Raw genomic sequence first — 20,964 nt, 5'->3', positions numbered from 1 at the left:
TGATGTGTGAGGTTCATGTTGTGCTGGGGATGAGGGGGGGATACACGTTTATCTACTGTTACACTTGTTGGTTTTTATTCTTTCCTGAAAATGTAATATTGAAGAAGAAATGTATTTTATTACTACACTGAGACATAACTAGGCGTGTGTATAATGATATGGCCGCTAGGTTGTTTCTTGATTTCCAGTGAATTATCCACCCTCACGTCGCCATGTTTTATATCGCTAATCTGAACTTCTTCCTGTGTCTTACAGTAAATAAAAGCTGAGTGTTGGGACATTCCAATTGTCTCCTCTGTCTCTTATATTCTGGTCTGTACCATCTCTAGCACGGGGGAGCCTCTCAGGTCAGTCCAGTTCATTGAACTTTTACTGCACACATCACTGTATGAGCCTCAAACGAATTGTTCAGTGTAAATATAAAAACTGGGTAAATAGATGGGCTGTGCAAAATAAAACATGTATGTAGTATAGTTAGTTAGCCAAAAATGTAATGTATAAAAGCTGGAGTGACTGGATGTCTAACATAATAGCCAGAACTCTACTTCCTGCTTTTCTCAGCAGCATCTCTGGAGTATTAGCAACTATTGTATCAATTCTAACAGCTGCCTGTAATGAAACTCAGAGATTCTACTCTGGGGGGGACAAAGATAAGAAATGTATCAGCTAAATGTATCCATTTAGAACAGTTTACAGGGTCAGCGACCCCCCTACCAGAGCTGCCTTAGAAGGTGAAAATGACACTTTACACTTCAATACTAGAAAAACAGTCGCACAGAAAATTGGAAAAAGTCTTTATTTCTGGGGAACAATGTGAAACCAACTGAACTGAAAAAGTGTAGGAAAGGTGAACAACCTTCTGATTGCACTGTGCTGGGGGGGCCACGTTATTATTAATTTCATGATCGAGGCTGAGGGCCGGTGTAAATTTTGTAAACAGGCCACAATTGGCACCCGGGCCTGACCTAAAGGGATCTGTCATTTTTATTTCTAAAATAATTCACTCTACAAAGATAAAATTCATTCCTGAACCAGCAAGTGTATTTTTTAGTTGTAATATTGGTGTGTAGATCTCAGGTCATTTTGCCTGATCATGTGCTTTCAGAAAGAGCCAGCACTTTAGGATGGAACTGCTTTCTGGCAGGCTGTTGTTTCTCCTACTCAATGTAACTGAATGTGTCTCAGTGGGACCTGGATTTTACTATTGAGTGCTGTTCTTAGATCCACCAGGCAGCTGTTATCTTGTGTTAGGGAGCTGTTATCTGGTTACCTTCCCATTGTTCTGTTGTTAGGCTGCTGGGGGGGGATGATATCACTCCAACTTGCAGTAAAGAGTGACTGAAGTTTATCAGAGCACAAGTCACATGACTGGGGGCAGCTGAGCCCAAATATGAACCAGTCACTGACCTTCACAATTTCTTGTATATAATATAACGCTATTATTATACAACACAATATCTTGTATATAATATAACGCTATTATTATACAACACAATATCTTGTATGTAAGATAACCCATCACTATATATGATAGAACACTGAAGGCTCAGTTGTAAAGAGAACAAGAATCAGACATATTGGGACAGAACTGTTGGAGAAGTAAAACTCCAATTAAATGAGACATAAATAGATTCAGGACAATGATTTATTATAGTTATTTATAACAGAGCAGTCTCAGCAGATCAGTTACACAGTCTCTTTCATAATCTTGGTCAGTTTCTGGATCTTGGCTTTTGTGGACATGTCAATGTATTTGTCTCCCACGCTGACAATCATTCCTCCGAGGATACTCACATCAGTCTTTACATGAAACAAAAAAACAAGGGGTGAATCAACTTTACATTAACCTCTAGTATGTTATAGTATGGCTGGTTCTAAGAAACTATTAAATTGGTCTTTTTTTTTTATTTTTTACCTTTTTCTGACTCTTCCCAGCTTTCAAATAGGGCTGCACCGAATCCACTTTATTGGATTCAGCCAAACCCCTGAATTGTTCTCGAAAGATTTGGCAAAATACCGCACTGAATCCTAATTTGCATATACATAATTATGGGCGGGAATGGGAAAACATTTTATTTCCGTGTATTGTGACAAAAAGTCACGCGATTTCCCTCCCCGTCCTAATTTGCATATGCAAATTAAGTTTAGGTTCAGCAGGGAAGAAGGATTCGGCCGAATCCAAATCCTGCTGAAAAAGGCCGAATCCTGAATTCGGTGCATCCCTACTTTCAAATGCGGGTCACTGACCCCATCTAAAAAAACCAAACATCTGTAAGGCTACTTTTTATTACTCGTCTTTCTATTCAGGCCTCTCCTATTCATATTCCAGACTATTATTCAAATCAATGTGTAGCAGCTAAGTTAATTAGGACCCTAGCAACCAGATTACTGAAACTGGAGAGCTGCTGAATAAAAAGCTAAATAACTCAAAAACCAAAGATAATAAAAAATGAAAACAAACTGCAAATTGTCTCACTCTCTACATCGTACTAAAAGTTAATTTAATTTAAAGGAACACCCCCTTTAATGGGAACTTAGAGAGAGAGAAAACCAATATGTGCAACCTGAAACCCTTTCCTACCTTTGTCTCCAGCTGTAATGTTTCCCCCTTTGCCAGGAAGCCATTGAGAGCAGATTTCAGTTCTGTCAGATTTGCTTCATCCAGGGGCTGGGAAAGGAAACAGAATGTAAATACGTCGCTGGGTTTCATTTGAACAGCAGGGAAGTGATAAAGGGCAAGTAATCAGTGTATCTCCCACTTACTGAGGCAGTAGTAACGGAGCACAGAACTTCCCCCCGGTGAGCGCTCATGATTTTCGCAAATGAAGAAATGACATCAGAGGCCCGACTCAGGCGGCCATTTTCAGCGAGCAAATCTATGGGGGAAAAATACGGTCAGGTACAGTTTTTGGGATCCATGAGATTTTCAGCCTTGTATAATTACCAGCCCTAGTTGCAATACAAGGGATTAAAGGGCACCATGAAGGTAAATAAGGCACGGACATGCCTGGACTTAGTGACTGAGGACTCGGAATATCTAGAATGGGATCAGGCCCTCGCCAAAGCATGAGCCACAGAGGGGAAACCTGAAACCTAAAAATCTCTTAAAGGAGTGGTTCACTTTTCAGTTAATTTTAAGTATATTATAGAATGGCCAAGTAGTAACTTTTTCAACTGGTCCTCATTTATTTTAGGGATGCACCGAATCCAGGATTCGGTTCGGGATTTGGCTTTTTCAGCAGGATTCGGCCGAATCCTTCTGCCCAGCCTACTGATATGCAAATTAGGGGTGGGGAGGGAAATAGTGTGACTTTTAATCACAAAACAAGGAAGTAAAAAATGTTTCCCCCTTCCCAACCCTAATTTGAATATACAAATTAGGATTTGGATTCAGTTCGGTATTCGGTGAATCCTTCTTGAAGGATTAGGAGGTTCGGCCAAATCCAAAATAGTGGATTTGGTGTATCCCTAATTTAATTTTTTATAGTTCAATTATTTTTCTTCTGACTTTTTCCAGCTTTCAAATGGGGGTCACTGACCTGGTCTAACAAACAAATGTTCTGTAACCTACACGCGTATAACTCATCTGCCCTCTCCTATTTACATTCCAGTCTCTTATTCAAATCAATGCATGGTTGCTAAGGTAATTTGGAGCCTAGCAACCAGATGGCTGAAATTGCAAACTGGAGAGCTGCTGAATAAAAAGCTAAACTCAAAAAACACAATTAAAAATGAAAACCAATTGCAAATAGTCTCAATATTTCACTCTATACCATACTAAAAGTTAATTTAAAGGAGTTGTTCACCTTTGAGTTAACTTTTAGTATGATGTAGAGAATGATATTCTGAGACAATTTGCAATTGTTTTTTATTATTGAAGGTTTGAGTTATTTAGCTTTTTATTCAACAGCTCTTCAATTTGCATTTTAAGTAATCTGGTAACTAGGATCCAAATTCCCCTAGCAACCATGCACTGATTTGAATAAAAGACTGGAATATGAATAGGAGAGGCCTGAATAGAAGGAACAGTAATAAAAAGTAGCAATAACAATAAATTTGTAGCCTTACAGAGCATTTGTTTTTTTTAGAAGGGGTCAGTGACCCCCATTTAAAAGCTGCAAAGAATCAGAAGAAAAAGACAAACTAAAAAATAATGAAAAAAACAATTGAAAAGTTGCTTAGAATTGGTCATTCTATAACATAAGTGACTTTAAAGGTGAACAATCCCTTTAGACTCCCGCTGTAAAAGGAGCCATACTCCCTAGCATACTAGTCGTTATTTTATTTCCTTGCATTTATTTATGCAACAAAACTGCCCACCAACATTAGAGCAGAAAAGCAGACGCTCCCTGTTCACTTTGCACTTCTTGCCTCATACTTGCTGGGACCGCCCCCAATCTTGCTGGGACCGCCCCCATACTCACTGACAAAGTTGACAGTCAGAGGGGAGAACTTCTCCTTTGCCAAGATATCACCGACAGTCTTTTGTTTGAGAGCGCGTTTAATGTGTGGGTTTGTGACGATGCCGGACAATTTGGGATCCTTGAAAAGGGTCTGAAATGTTAAACAAAATAAAATGGGTTCTACAATCACAATTATGCTTTTAACATTTCTCAATTACAAAAAAAACCTATTATTTAGCATAAGCAACAGATTTGTTTAATGCTCTGGATTTGTCTGAACGACAGAGGAAAGACTGCACAGGGTGGGGTATACTCTAAAGGAGGGGTTCACCTTTAAGTTAACTTTTAGTATGTTATAGAATGGCCAATTCTAAGCAACTTTTCAATTGGTCTTAAATATTTAGTTTTTTAATTATTGGCCTTCTTGTTCTGGCTCTTTTCAGCTTTAAGATGGGGGTCACTGACCCCATCTAAAATGCAAATGCTCTGTAAGCTACTAATGTACTGTTTTTATTACTCATCTTTCTATTCAGGCCTCTCCAATCATATTCCAGTCTCTTATTCAAATCAGTGTATGGTTGGTAGGGGAATTTGGACCATAGCAATCAGCTTACTGAAACTGCAAACTGAAGAGCAGCTGAATAAAAAGCTAAACAACTATACTAAAAGTTAATTGAAAGGTGAACACCCCCTTTAATTACAGGTAACACTGAACCCCTTTTGTGGAAAGCCTCATGGGACCAGCCCAGTCTCACTCACCGACACTCTATTCAGTTCCTTCTCCACCTGCTCCAGCTTCTTCCCCTTTGAAGCAGCGGAATAAAGTGCAGTGGCATAACGACCTTCCAGTCCATATACCTGAATAGGAGGCTGAGGGGAGACACAACAATAACACTGTGATTATCTGTCTGCATTGCTCCAGGCAGGAAGTGATGTCACACCAAGCTAATATGGCAGCTGCTATCTAAGAAACAGAGAGAGCTTCTAGAGCGGGTTACTCAGGTATGGTAAAGCATTCTGCAGAATAGATATAGTGTTGCACTATTGTGGCTAATCTATTGGCAATAAACTGCTTCTGTAGCTTTCCTTCTCGAATAACTGGAGACTTGCTGTATTTATATTAAAGGAGCCATGTGTATAAGATCTATACTTCCCCAATCCCCATGTAATTCATGCTGAATGTGTTGTTCTTATAGTGTACCCTCCGATAATTGCAATTGTTTCTATACATGCCATGCAAGACACCAGTAATACAAGGCATTTGCAGCTCATATAAAGCCCCCCCCCGTCATCCCCAGAAGACTAACCTTGACCAGCCTGGAAATTGGCCGGACTGCACTGGTGCTGAAGGAACGTACCTAACACCCAGGAAGAGAATGGAAATCGTTAATAAGAGACAAAGTATAAAGGAATGAAAATACTTTTCTGCCCAGTCACTAATAGGAGTCTCACACAGCAAACTGCACAGATATGTCATTGCCCCTTGGCTTTAGGAGATTTATAGGTTTATGAATAATCAAGAACTGCACCGTCATCTCCCACACGCTGAGCCTTAATGAGGACTTTACTGGGGTGCTGGGACTTGTAGTTCAGCAGTAGCTGGAGAGGCACATAGTGAAGGTGAATATGACGTTAATACTTCTCTCTCTCTCCTAGTGAGAATGAAAGGCAGTGGCAGCAGCACAGTCTCCTGTATTATTTTGGATCTTGCTCTGCTTATATCACATTGGCTACTGTTTGGGGTCCAGGCTAAAGTTCCCACCCCCTCCATACACACAAGATAGAGAGGCAAGTACACGCTTCCATGTTACCCAGAGACAGAGCTTCACCCAGACATTTAATCCTATGTATGTGATTGGTCTGATAATATAACAGTGCTGTCCAACTTCAGTAATACAGAGGGACGAATTTTTTCCGGCCTACATAGTGGAGGGCCGATAATGGAAGTTTCTGGCTTTGCTCAGTTCGATAAGTTAATTTTGCTGGAGGAAAAGGCCAGCAACTCCCATCATTCCCAGGTAGTGGTGGCCAATAAAAGGGCAACCATGTTAGTTTTAAGCTTCAAAGCAGTAAGTTGCAGGTACAAAGTAGCCCCTGTGTAAAATGTATAATGAAGCAATTGAATTCTTAATGGATCAGATGAAAGTTGAGTGTAGGACTGGCCAGATATGGGATGACTTTGACGTAGTTGGCCCAGACAAATGCATGTGACCTTCATCCCTGTCACTGTGCAGATGCCCTTCATGAAACAGGAATACCACCAAGACTTACAGACACCTGCACATAAGGGGACAACTTTATGCAGCAACACTACAACTCCCAGAATTCCAGGGGTGGAGCAGTCCACAAAACCCTGTAGGGCTGGACTTTAAAAAGAGAAAACAAATGGCTATGTTGGAGCAATGGGCTGAGATTTTCTGTACTCTGAGGGCAGGTGGAATAGATGACAGTCATGTGCGGTAAGGGCAAACTGCCCCGGAGGCTCATGGGAAAAACAGAACTGCCCCGGAGGCTCATGGGAAAAACAGAACTGCCCCGGAGGCTCATGGGAAAAACAGAACTGCCCCGGAGGCTCATGGGAAGAACAGAACTCACTATTCGGACATATAATCGCATAAGCGTTTTTAGGGCTCTCGGTCAAACTGCCCTCGGCGTCCCCATTCTCAACACAGTGCCCCCTGGCGGCCGGTGTATAGGAAGGTACCAGTAAGTGTCAGGGGTGACAGCCGGCCCGGATATATCCCAGTAACCCACGTTTCTGTCAGGCTGCACCTCCAGCCCCTAATACGGAACAAACACCCAACACCCTCTGCTGCTCCCCAGTGTGCCGGATATTTACAAGCTCACATGCACTGACACAACTTTCATTCCCCGCACAGCTTTTTACCTTCACTGAGAAGCTCCCTACCGCTGCCATATTCTCCTCCGGCCGCTGCACTAGGTCAAAGCGAACGCCTCCCACTCTACAGATCACGTTTTGCGTCAGCTACGCCGCGCGCTGGTGGATATGACCCAGAGCCGCTTTCAATACGCATGCGCCAATTGTACCGCGCGCGCTGACTTCTGGGTAATAGGATCTCTGCGCGTTTGATTGCGCATGCGCTCCAGGTTGGCGGGTTTTCCAGACAAATTGTGCTACTTATTTAAAGCCCGGGCTGTTTTTGAAAGTACAAACAAGTCAAGGTACGGATTTGGCTACTTTTTGGCCCTTTGACTGGTTTGTATTTTGGAAACCACCAAAGTTTTTTCTTGTCCTAATGGGCCAAGTCTCCCAGTGCATGTTGGGTAATTTTGGTTTCTGTTTCTGCGCTGAGATACAGTGTGACTACTGAGTATTACACAATCTTCCCATTCATCAAGACACATGGTTTGTTTGTGAAGAGAATTTGGTTACTTTGTAGCCAATGAGAGGATTAAATAGCTAAACAGGGACATGTGAAAGGAATAATGGCTTTATAGGCAACACCCCGTGTCTATCTCGTGCCTTGTGGGGTAACTGGGACATCATTTATTAATAATGATCCAAGGCTCTGCCTCTTATCATGCTCCCCTCCCCTGTAGCTGTATATGAGTGGGTTCCCCACCTTTACTGTGAGCTCTACTGGGATCAGGAATGATAGTGCCCCCTGTGGGAACGATATGTAGCACATGACATCTAGGGTTGCCACCCAGCTGGTATTTTACCGGACTAACCGGTAAAATACCTGCCGGGCCGGTATTACAAATTTACCGGCAATGTAGCTGCCGGTAATTTGTAATACCTATAACAAAATCCCTTGGCCCTCCGCAAGAAACGTACCCCTCCTTCGTCTTCTGCCCCTCTTGCGATGGGGCCCGCCCCCTTTTGCATCACACTGCTACCCCCTTTTTTACGACACAACCCGCCCATTTACCCGTGGCCCTCCCCTTTTTACATCACGGCGTTACTGCCCCGCCATCACTGGCCGGTAAATTTTTTTTAAAAAGGTGGCAACCCTAAGCACATCTGGTTCTTGCTTGCACTGCGCAAGTCTCTGATTGGCTACTGCGCTACTCTGCAGTTCTCAATGCAGTTTTTTGCCACCCCTCCCCCCCATGCACACACACAACAGGACTGTCTTAACAAAATATGGGCAAATACAAGAGTCCTCTGCACTCAACCCATTATCAATATATTTAAGACAGAGACATTTTGTGCATACTGCTACTAATAAATGCCTTACCCTTTAAACAAAACAGGGATTGTTTGTCCATATATTGCAATATATTTAAGCTGAACAACTACGTCACAGTCATCCCATATCTGGCCAGTCCTATGTAGGGTTGCCACCTTGTCGGTATTTTACCGGCCTGGCTGGTAAAAATGATGGCTGTTCCCAATGTTATTTATAGGAAAAATGATAAATATATAGGAAGGCCGGTATTTTTTTCCAGAAAAGGTGGCAACCCTAGTCCTATGCTCAATTTTATCTGATTCATTAAGAATTCTATTGCTAAATTATACATTTTACAAAGGGACTAAGTTTTACCTGCAACTTACCTGCTGCTTTCAAAGTAAAACTCCCAAACTTGGCTGCCCTTTTATTAGACACCAGTGGGATCACCTGACTATAGCTGGGAGGGGGTGGGAGCTACAACATGGAGCTGGTCACTGCTCCTGTATAACTATAACAAACAAGGGAAAGTTGTGCTCACCACTAATTTTTAAAAGGTGAACCACCCCTTTAAGGGCAAAATGGCTTTACTGGGCCTTGGTGTACCCAGGCTCAGTGGGAACATCCAGATGGTTAGGACACCAGGAGCCAAAGAGGAAGACCCACCCCTTTCCAAGCACTATATTAAAGTGTGTCAGGAAGTGGTCATAACTAGAGATGTCGCGAACTGTTCGCCGGCGAACTTGTTCGCGCGAACATCGGGTGTTCGCGCTCGCCGGAAGTTCGCGAACGTCGCGCGACGTTCGCCATTTTGGGTTCGCCATTGTTGGCGCTTTTTTTTGCCCTCTCACCCCAGACCAGCAGGTACATGGCAGCCAATCAGGAAGCTCTCCCCTGGACCACTCCCCTTCCCTATAAAAACCGAAGCCCTGCAGCGTTTTTTCACTCTGCCTGTGTGTGCTGAAGAGATAGTGTAGGGAGAGAGCTGCTGCCTGTTAGTGATTTCAGGGACAGTTGAAAGTTTGCTGGCTAGTAATCGTTTTGATACTGCTCTGTTATTGGAGGGACAGAAGTCTGCAGGGGTTTGAGGGACATTTAAGCTTAGGTAGCTTTGCTGGCTAGTAATCTACCTTCTACTGCAGTGCTCTGTATGTAGCTGCAGTGGGCAGCTGTCCTGCTTCTGATCTCATCTGCTGACTGCTGCAATAACAGTAGTCCTTGTAAGGACTGCTTTTATTTATTTTTTTGTTGTTTTACTACTACTACTACTACTACTATAAGAGCCCAGTGCTATTAGTCTAGCAGTGTTGGGGAGTGGGACTGGTGTGCTAATCTGCTGCTCCTAGTAGTTCAGCAGCACCAACTTTAATTTTTTTTTTTTAATATTCATTTTTTTTTATTTTACTTTTTTTTATTTTACTACCGCTGTAGTAGTGTATAAGTTGACCTTTTAGGCATTATTTGCCCTGTAGGCATTATTTGCACACTGTTTTCTTCAACCCGCCATCTAGCTGTGTGACCTTGTTCACATTCTGTCTAAATATCCATAATATTACCGTCTCCAGAAAAAACACCGGAGTGACTTTTTTCAAGCAGCCATAATATATTTTACGTAATCCGTATCCACCGCTGTAGTAGTGTATACGTTGACCTTGTAGGCATTATTTGCACACTGTTTTCTTCAACCCGCCATCTAGCTGTGTGTATTATCGTTTCCAGAAAAACCAACTGAGTTTTTGTTGTTGTTTTAAAAATAATGCCAGGCAAAGGCAGGCCGCCACGCAGAGGCCGTGCTAGGGGCCGTGCTGCTATGCAATCCTGTGGCCCTAGCAAATTGCCCAGTTTTAAAAAGCCAATGACCCTGAACTCCCAAAATGCTGAAGAGGTAGTTGACTGGCTTACACAGCACACCCCATCCTCTACCGTTTCTAACTTTACCACAACATCCTCCTCATCCTCCACTGCTATGGCCACCCCACGTAACACTTCCTCCACCACCGGTGCCCCTTCTTCACTGGGGTCAGAGGAGTTATTTTCCCATGAGTTTCTTGAACTGAGTAATGCGCAACCATTATTGCCAGAAGAAGATGAAGGAGATGAGGACCTTACACCAGATTTAATTCTGGCAGAGAACACGATAGAGATGGACATAATGAGTGATGAGGAGGAGGTCCCTGCTGCTGCTTCCTTCTGTGATGTGTCAGAAGAAATTGATGCATCTGAGGAGAATGATGATGAGGAGATTGATGTTTTGTGGGTGCCTAGTAGAAGAGAGCAAGAGGAGGGTAGTTCAGATGGAGAGACGGAGAGTCAGAGAGGCAGTAGGAGAATAAGACTTAGAAGAAGCAGGGAGGACAGCCCGCAGGGATCAGTAGGGCAACAACATGTATCGGCACCTGTGTTCAGCCGGCCAACGCACCCGCCATTGCCGCCAATACCGCCAACTCCGCCAACTTCTACTGTTACCGCCAGATCGCACACTTCCAAAAAGTCAGCAGTGTGGGATTTTTTTAATGTGTGTGCCTCTGACAAAAGCATTGTAATTTGCAATGAGTGCAGTCAGAAACTGAGCCTTGGTAAGCCCAACAGCCACATAGGTACAACTTCTATGCGAAGGCACATGAGCGGCAAGCACAAAGCACTTTGGGAGCAACACCTCAAAGGCAACAGGCAAACTAAAAGCCACACTCCTTCTGGTCCAGCATCTTACTGCTCTACCTCTGCTCTCCTTGACCCGTCTGAACCACCCTCCACTCCGCCTTCCACCTTGACCACCTGTTCCCATTCCCAGTCATCTGCCACCAGCCAAGTTTCTGTGAAGGCCATGTTTGAGCGTAAGAAGCCAATGTCTGACTGTCACCCCCTTGCCCGGCGTCTGACAGCTGGCTTGTCTGCACTCTTAGCCCGCCAGCTTTTACCATACCAGCTGGTGGACTCTGAGGCCTTCTGCAAATTTGTAGCAATTGGGACACCGCAGTGGAAGGTACCCAGCCGCAATTTTTTTTCTAAAAAGGGAATACCACACCTGTACCAACATGTGCAGAGCCAAGTTACCGCATCTCTGTCACTTAGTGTTGGGCCAAAGGTCCATATGACTACTGACGCATGGTCCTCCAAGCATGGTCAGGGCAGGTATGTCACCTACGCTGCCCACTGGGTGAACTTGGTAATGGCTGGGAAGCAGGGAATGGGTAGCTCAACAACAACAGTGGAGTTGGTGTCACCACCACGGATTGCACGCGGTTCTGCCACCACCTCTACTCCTCCATCGCTCTCTACCTCGTCTTCTTCTTCTTCTTACTCTGCTGCTGGGTCCTCCTTCTCCTCCTCCACACCTGTGCACCCCCAGCTCCCCCTAGGCTATTCGACGTGCCAGGTACGCCGTTGTCACGCTGTCTTGGGGATGACGTGCCTGGAAAGCAAAAACCATACCGGATCTGTACTCCTGTCATCTCTGCAGTCACAGGCCGATCGGTGGCTGACCCCACACCAACTGCAGATCGGAAAAGTGGTGTGTGACAATGGAAGCAATCTGTTGGCAGCGTTGAGACTAGGCAATTTAACACATGTGCCCTGCATGGCACATGTGTTAAATTTAATAGTCCAACGTTTTGTCTCCAAGTACCCAGGATTCCAGGACGTTCTCACCCAGTCCAGAAAGGTGTCGGCCCATTTCAGACGTTCCTACACAGCCATGGCACGCCTTGCTGACATTCAGCAGCGCTACAACATGCCAGTCAGGCGTTTGATTTCTGACAGCCAGACTCGCTGGAATTCAACGCTCCTTATGTTGGAACGTCTGCTGCAACAACAAAGGGCCGTCAACGAGTACCTTTTTGAACTGGGTGGTAGGACTGGATCTGCACAGCTGGGGATTTTTTTCCCCCGTTACTGGGTGCTTATGCGCGATGCCTGCAGGCTCATGCGACCTTTTGAAGAGGTGACAAATATGGTCAGTCGCACCGAAGGCACCATCAGCGACCTAATACCCTTCGCTTTCTTCCTGGAGCGTGCCGTGCGACGAGTGACAGATGAGGCTGTAGACCAGCGTGACGAGGAGCTGGAAGCGCACGATTTCTGGTCGGAATCACCAGAACGAACCCAGGCACCTGCTGCAACGCAGGGAGAGGTGCCAGAAGTGGAGTCAGAGGAGGAAGGTGGCTTTGTGGAGGAGGAGGAGGAGGACCAACAGGAGCAGGCTTCCCAGGGGGCTAGTGGTGACCTTTTGGGGACCCCTGGTCTTGTACGTGGCTGGGGGGAGGAGACCGTGGATGATGCAGTCCTTGATAATGAGGAAGCGGAGATGGATAGCTCTGCATCCAACCTTGTGAGAATGGGGTCTTTCATGCTGTCATGCCTGTTGAAGGACCCCCGTATCAAGAGGCTTAAGGAGAAGGACCTGTACTGGGTCGCAACGCTACTAGACCCTCGGTACAAGCATAAAGTGTCAGAAATGTTACCAACATACCACAAGTCCGAAAAGATGCGGCATTTACAAACCAGCCTGCAAAACATGTTGTACAATGCTTTTAAGGGTGATGTCACTTCAGGAACTCATCAACATTCCAGGGGCAGAGGTGCCAGTAATCCTGCCACGAGCACACCTGCAAGGACAAAGCCCTTTGGCCAGTCTGTAACGTCAGACATGCAAATGTTTTTCTGTCCAAGGCAGCGCCACAACCCTTCTGGATCCACCCTCAAAGAACGCCTCGACCGGCAGGTAGCGGACTACCTGGCATTAACTGCAGATATCAACACTCTGAGGAGCGATGAACCCCTGGACTACTGGGTGCGCAGGCTTGATCTGTGGCCAGAGCTGTCACAATTTGCCATGAACCTCTTGTCTTGCCCAGCCTCAAGTGTGCTCTCAGAAAGGACCTTCAGTGCAGCAGGAGGGATTGTAACTGAGAAGAGAACTCGCCTAGGTCACAAAAGTGTCGATTACCTGACCTTTATTAAAATGAATGAGGGGTGGATCTCGGAGGGTTACTGCACGCCGGAAGACTTGTTCTGACTTCTATGCAGCTGTCCTTCTCTTCAAGCCTCATGACTCCACACACAGCTGTCCTTTAGCGTCCTCCTCCTCCCTCCGCCACCGTTACAAACTAGGGTGCAAACCCTACTGGTTTAATTTTTTCTGGCCTCTGTGCTTCAGTGGCTGCAACCAAAAAAACTGGGCAAACAATGTCTACAAGGTCAACGTATGGCAAAAAAATGACTATTTTCAGCATTTATATGGCATATTTTTTCTGGCAACTGTGCTTCAGTGGCTGCGTCCAAAAAAATGCATATTTTCTGCATTTATATGGCATAATTTTTCTGGCAACTGTGCTTCAGTGGCTGCGACCAAAAAAATGCATATTTTCTGCATTTATATGGCATAATTTTTCTGGCCTCTGTGCTTCAGTGGCTGCAACCAAAAAAATTTATATTTTCAGCATTTATATGGCATAATTTTTCTGGCCTCTGTGCTTCAGTGGCTGCAACCAAAAAAATTTATATTTTCAGCATTTATATGGCATAATTTTTCTGGCAACTGTGCTTCAGTGGCTGCGACCAAAAAAATTACTATTTTCAGCATTTATATGGCATATTTTTTCTGGCCTCTGTGCTTCAGTGGCTGCGGCCAAAAAAACTGGGCAAACAATGCCTACAAGGTCAACGACGTTGACCTTGTAGGCATTGTTTGCCCAGTTTTTTTGGCCGCAGCCACTGAAGCACAGAGGCCAGAAAAAATATGCCATATAAATGCTGAAAATAGTAATTTTTTGCCATACGTTGACTCAATGTATATGGCAAAAAATGACTATTTTCAGCATTTATATGGCATATTTTTTCTGGCAACTGTGCTTCAGTGGCTGCGACCAAAAAAATGCATATTTTCTGCATTTATATGGCATAATTTTTCTGGCCTCTGTGCTTCAGTGGCTGCAACCAAAAAAATTTATATTTTCAGCATTTATATGGCATAATTTTTCTGGCAACTGTGCTTCAGTGGCTGCGACCAAAAAAATGCATATTTTCTGCATTTATATGGCATAATTTTTCTGGCCTCTGTGCTTCAGTGGCTGCAACCAAAAAAATTTATATTTTCAGCATTTATATGGCATAATTTTTCTGGCAACTGTGCTTCAGTGGCTGCGTCCAAAAAAACTGGGCAAACAATGCCTACAAGGTCAACGTATGGCAGTTGTTTAAAGAGAACAGTAGATTACTAGCCAGCAAAGCTACCTAAGCTAAAATGTCCCTCAAATCCCTGCAGACTTCTGTCCCTCCAATACAGAGCAGTATCAAGCAGATTACTAGCCAGCAAGCTTACTATCATCTGTCCCTGAAATCACTAACAGCTCTCCCCCTACACTATCTCTTCCAAGCACACACAGGCAGATTTTTCAGATACATTTTTGCCCTTGATCCCCCTCTGGCATGCCACTGTCCAGGTCGTTGCACCCTTTAAACAACTTTAAAATCATTTTTCTGGCCAGAAATGTCTTTTCTAGATGTTAAAGTTCGCCTTCCCATTGAAGTCTATGGGGTTCGCGAACCGTTCGCGAACCGCTCGCATTTTTGCGCAAGTTCGCGAATATGTTCGCGAACTTTTTTTCCGACGTTCGCTACATCCGTAGTCATAACACCTCTTGGCCAATAGCTAGGATATGTAAATGTTAAACTAGAGAAATGAGCAAGGGTAGGGATTTAAAGCCATATAGGCATATTAACCTTATGGGTCCCAACACCACAATTTTTCTTTGAATAAAAAATGCCTTTATTTGGAACACTGGCATGACCTGGATAAGCGAAGTTTCAGGCTACACAGAGACTTATTTCAAGCTTACCAGACACTAAACAATACAGCTTTTTATAGAGAAACATATTGCGCCATCTACTGCCAAAATTGTTACGCATTTGTTACAATCTTCAACAGGTTTGTTATAATGTCACACGTTTAAATCCCATTAACTCATAGAAGGCTGAATAACTAAAAGCTAGCCAAAGCTCTAAGGTATCTGCAAAACACAAGATTTAAAAACAAAAATAGTTAAACCCGTAAAATAGCTTGCAAATCGTATTCCTTATTTAATCCCTGGGAAGTGAGGGTTTCTAATCTCCTAATCCACATGGCCTCTTTCTTAAGAAGCCCTTTGGTCTGGTCACCCCCACGTCGCATGCTGGGTACATTATCCACAACCTGATACTTTAGCTGCTATACCCCTTGGCACTTTTCCACAAAATGGGCTTCATGGGTCCTGTTAAATGTGGAACCTTCCCAAGTTTGAGTGGGGTTAGCCTCAACAGATATCAAGAGTCGGATGTTTGCATCACTTAAATGTGGTACTGGAAGCTTTTATATTTTGGCATATCAGAGCTGTTTGTGTGTGACTGTGTGCAAGTTCCCACCCAGACGCAGTTCATACTTCAACTAAAAAGAGTTTCTGAAACGTCATTAAATAAGAGGCTTTTCGCAGGGGAGCCCAGAATACTTAGTTGCTGCACTGAGATACAATTGTAACAAATAAATCAAGCAGGTCTCTTGGGAGAGACTCACAGGGCAATTCCATCTTCAATAGCAGAACTGCAATAACACATAAAACATGCACCTAAAACCCAGAAATCATAACCTGTCAAATGTTGTAATTAAGATGGTATTTAGGAGGTGTGGCCACAAAATGGTCATGGTAAAAAATACAGTTTTGAAATCTTGGGAGTTATTGAACCTACAAATCTTTTACTATAAAGTATGGATGCACCAAATCAGGATTCCTTTCAGGATTTGGTCATTTTTAGCAGGATTTGGATTTGGCCCAGTCCAATTCCTGGCTGAACTGAATCATTAAAACCATGTGACATTCAGTGTTGGACTGGCCCACCAGGATACCAGGAAATCTCCCGGTGGGCCCTCATGCTGCTAATTTGGCCCATGTCATGGCCATTCCTTATTTGTATGAGAACAAAGAGACTAAATAGATGGAGTAATAGGTTATAGTGTGTAAAGAAAAGAGACTAGGAGAGTATAGGTTGAGTGACTAGAGGAAGAAAATAGTACTGAGGGTGGGACCTCAGTCTAAAGTTTTTTGGTGGGTGTTATGTTTTGGTAGCCCCTGGTATAAGGTTTTTTGGTGGCCCTTGGTGTCCCAGTCCGACACTGGTGACATTTAATCACATAAACAAAGAAGTGAAAACATTTGTAACCGCATGCTGCTTGGGCCGTTCTCTTTACCCCTTTCCTGGCACTAATATTCATATGCAAATTAGGGTTTGGATTCAGTTCAGGATTTGGGTGAATCTTTCATGAAGGATTCAGGATTCGGACAAATCCCCAAATAGTGGATTCTGTTCATCCTCAAATGGAAGAAGGAAGAATCCCACCTTTGTACAGGTGTGGGACCTGTTATGCAGATTGCTATGAAACACAATGTGGATGAAAGACGCCATGCTCAATATTCTCCTGCCCAAAAAACACTGTGGTTTTCTTATAAAAGAGATATAACAAAACCTCATCTACATACAACCCCACTCCATACCAGCCACCCGTGATGAACACAGCATAACCCAGTGCTTCACACTTTATGGTGGTTCTCTTACCATTGGGCAAACAATGGAACATGAGAGTGCCACCCTGTGATGTTAGTCATTGCCTGTCAAAACTGTCATCCCTGTCCAACTGGCCAATCCCAGCGAGAGGCTGCCCCTGAGGGTGGGGAAAGACAATGTGGAAGTGACATTGATCCGGACGACAGATTACCCTATCCACTTTCCTAATAATTGAATCCCCTACAACCACAATCTGCTTAGGCCTGACTCTGCTCTCCTCCCCACCACTAACAGAGAAACTGGTCTCCCGGCTGTTAGAGAGATCAGCCCCATCTAGAATTGATACATGACAAGGTGGCAGCGCACACTACTAAATGCAAATCAAAGTTTAACAAGTCTTATTATTCAGGCAGTGCGTGAGCTTATTTTAAATTACTAGAATCAATAAATTAGGAATCTCTTTTATCGCACTCAGTAAATTACTTCATATTATTATATGATTAATTATTGGAGTAAATGAATTGAGGTTTTTTAATCATCATACAGAGATATTAAAAACTTATGTGCAATATTAATTTATCAAAATTCATGTATATAGTTAATAAACAAACATTAATTCATTATTTCAATTTCATTTAAATTCATCCATTATGGTTATTTGCAGCAGTATTTCTATACATAAATATTTTTAATAAAATTGGCGATTTAGGGAGGCATATGGGCTCTGGTTTTTAGTTCAGAATTGCTTATTAAAGCAGTTATTGTTTCAGTCCTTATAAGAGTCCCGTATTAACTGCTATTTGACACGTGTCAATGCCACAGTTTGTTACAGTTTAAGTGAATTGTAACATCGGGCAGATTAAAGGGAAAAAAAACATTTTTTTCAAAACGCATCAGTTAATAGTGATACTCCAGCAGAATTCTGCCCTGAAATCCATTTCTCAAAAGAGCAAACAGATTTTTTTTATATTCAATTTTGAAATCTGATATGGGGCTAGACATTTTGTCAATTTCCCAGCTGCCCCATGTCATGTGACTTGTCCCTGCACTTTAGGAGAGAAATGTTTTCTGGCAGGCTGCTGATTTTCCTTCTCAATGTAACTGAATGTGTCTCAGTGAGACATGGGTTTTTACTATTGAGTGTTGTTCTTAGATCTACCAGGCAGCTGTTATCTTGTGTTAGGGAGCTGTTATCTGGTTACCTTCCCATTGTTCTTTTGTTTGGCTGCTGGGGGGGGGGAGGGAGGGGGTGATATCACTCCAAATTGCAGTACAGCAGTAAAGAGTGATTGAAGTTTCTCAGAGCACAAGTCACATGACTTGGGGCAGCTGGGAAATTGACAATATGTCTAGCCCCATGTCAGATTTCAAAATTGAATATAAAAAAATCTGTTTGCTCTTTTGAGAAATGGATTTCAGTGCAGAATTCTGCTGGAGCAGCACTATTAACTGATTCATTTTGAAAAAAATGTTTTTTCCCATGACAGTATCCCTTTAGATCTACCAGGCAGCTGTTATCTTGTGTTAGGGAGCTGTTATCTGGTTACCTTCCCATTGTTCTTTTGTTTGGCTGCTGGGGGGAAAAAGGGAGGGGGTGATATCACTCTAACTTGCAGTACAGCAGTAAAGAGTGATTGAGGTTTATCAGAGCACATGACTTGGGGCAGCTGGGAAATTGACAATATGTCTAGCCCCATGTCAGATTTCAAAATTGAATATAAAAAAATCTGTTTGCTCTTTTCTGCACTGAAATCCATTTCTCAATTCTGCTGGAGCAGCACTATTAACAGATTCATTTTGAAAAAAAAATTGTTTCCCATGACAGTATCCCTTTAAGATCCTTCATTGGCAAATTTGCTACTTCAACTTCAAAATACACCTGCAGCACCTTCCAAAAGGTTCAGAATAATCCAACAGTCATTTGCATGCCGGAGGCAATTAGTGAGCACCAGCCTCTCTTTGCATTAGGAGCCCTTCCCTTAAAGGGACAGTGCACAAACAGCAGATATGCTCTATCAAGCTGTGAACTGAGCACATGCAGGATACCAACTTTCTCTGGAGGAATGTGAATCCAACCCACTGGCAGTTGCTAATTTAGGTCACATGGCAGGGGATGAATCTCATTGGTGACCACTGCCATGCAAAGGAACAGGAAAAGAGATATTATACCCCCAGCAAATGCAGTTTCAGCAACCCCTACAGGCACCTGTAGCTCTGCGTCCTACCACTCACAGTATAATAGCAATAGTCACAATGTGGGATCCAGTGCAGGTCCCTGATGCAACACAAGCAGCATCACTGGGCTAAATACTGTTCCCCTGAACACCCATCAGTCCCTGGTCACTCCCATCAGCCACTGGCCCCTCCCACCAGTCCCTGGCCCCTCCCATCAACACTGGCATCACATAAGGGTGCAAATCAACATGGCTTCAGTCTTGTTTTTCCACTTTGCACCCTGTACGGCTTTCAGTAACTACTCCCTGTTGTCTGTCTGTCGTGCCAGTGTCCCCAGCAATACTGCAGCCCCCCAGCACCCCCACTTGCAGCACAATACAGGGAGGGGGCTCCATAGACATCACATGGGGTTTCTCTGCTGAAATTGGTTTTATTATGGATTATTCTCCCCCGGGAGAAGCAAAGGGCAACTTGTCTCTATAAAAATACAAAAATAACACTGTAGTCAAAAATTATCAAAAATTTTTTACAGAACAGAAAAATACACAGTCCAGCAACATGTGACTAATCATCATCATTTTTCTCATCAACCTCCTCCTCCTCCTCATCATCACCCCTTTCCTGCTTCTTGTCATGTTTGGCACCCTATATCCAGAACCCAAGCTAAGTTCCCTGGTCTCGGCTCCCACTTCTGCCTCTACCTGTCCTGCCTCTTCTTCAGCACTGCTGGGCCCCCCTTCAGGCCCAGGCCCGGTTCACTTGTACCCCCTGTGCCTCCCTGATGGCGGCCCTGCACACACATACAGAGATTATTTCTGGAATTCCTGCGACTGAATTGGACAAACCTGACTCACTAGTCCAGGGTTCATGGTTAGTGATTAGCGATGATGAATCAGTCCAGGAAAAAAAATAAAAAAATGGTGAAAATTGTCAAAAAGCACTGGAGGCAACTGTCACATAAATTATTTTATTCTTTTCCCACTGCAATTGGACCTGATGGAATAACTCTGCCCCTCCCCCAACACCAGCCCACTCCCATGGCTCCACCCACTCCCACAGCTCCACCCACTCCCACAGCTCCACCCACTCCTACTCCCAACCTGCGGCTCTTTCCCTTGAGATCCTCTCAGGGGAAAAGTTAATTGAGCCTTTGATGAAAGGACAACAAATGGCACATCTGTTTAAGGGTGCCGTACCCGGGGTCCATTGAGAGACCACTTGGGAGGCACCTAACTACTTTTCAGCATTGTTAAATATATAAATTGAAAGACCAGGACCACTACCTTCTGTGGTAGAAATCCCTCTCCAAAGTAACAGATGTCTCTTCAACGTTTAAAAGTGGGTAATCCACTGAATCTGCATCCGTTTCTCAACTCTTCTGGGCCCACAGTGCTGGTGTGAATGTAATAGAGATTGTAAACTCTTCTGGTACAGGAATTGATGCGAGTGATGAATAAAGTATTCTGGGGCCACAGTGCTTGTGTAAATGTAATATTGTCTGAGATTGTAAGCTCTTCTGGTGCAGGAACTGACGTGAGTGATGAATAAACTCAGTTAAACTGTGCAGAAATATGCCCGTGCTATTTAAACAAAAAGATACGAATAATAAAAATACACCCTTTATCAACATTGAGTTACAATGGATTATCAGCTTTCTAGTCTCTATTTTACATACGCAGAGCTGTTGAATTATTGTTCAAAATGAATAAACTTTAAAGTGG

General features: G+C 43.6%; 1 protein-coding gene across 1 annotated transcript; it reads right to left on the bottom strand.

Annotated features, from left to right (window-relative positions):
- Positions 1-1,627: 1,627 nt before the first annotated feature.
- atp5po.L (ATP synthase peripheral stalk subunit OSCP L homeolog) lies at positions 1,628-7,442 on the bottom strand. Its single transcript, XM_018245926.2, has 7 exons — positions 7,291-7,442; positions 5,711-5,761; positions 5,163-5,273; positions 4,425-4,554; positions 2,764-2,876; positions 2,582-2,668; positions 1,628-1,800 (listed from the first exon to the last, which is right to left on the bottom strand). The coding sequence occupies exons 1-7, from the start codon at positions 7,318-7,320 to the stop codon at positions 1,687-1,689; spliced, it is 636 nt and encodes a 211-aa protein (XP_018101415.1). The 5' UTR covers positions 7,321-7,442; the 3' UTR covers positions 1,628-1,686.
- Positions 7,443-20,964: the final 13,522 nt, after the last annotated feature.

The sequence above is a fragment of the Xenopus laevis genome, chromosome 2L, assembly GCF_017654675.1.
Source record: "Xenopus laevis strain J_2021 chromosome 2L, Xenopus_laevis_v10.1, whole genome shotgun sequence".
NCBI lineage: Eukaryota > Metazoa > Chordata > Amphibia > Anura > Pipidae > Xenopus > Xenopus laevis.
Note: the sequence above shows the minus strand (reverse complement) of the source record. Positions and strands in the feature narration are given on the sequence as shown.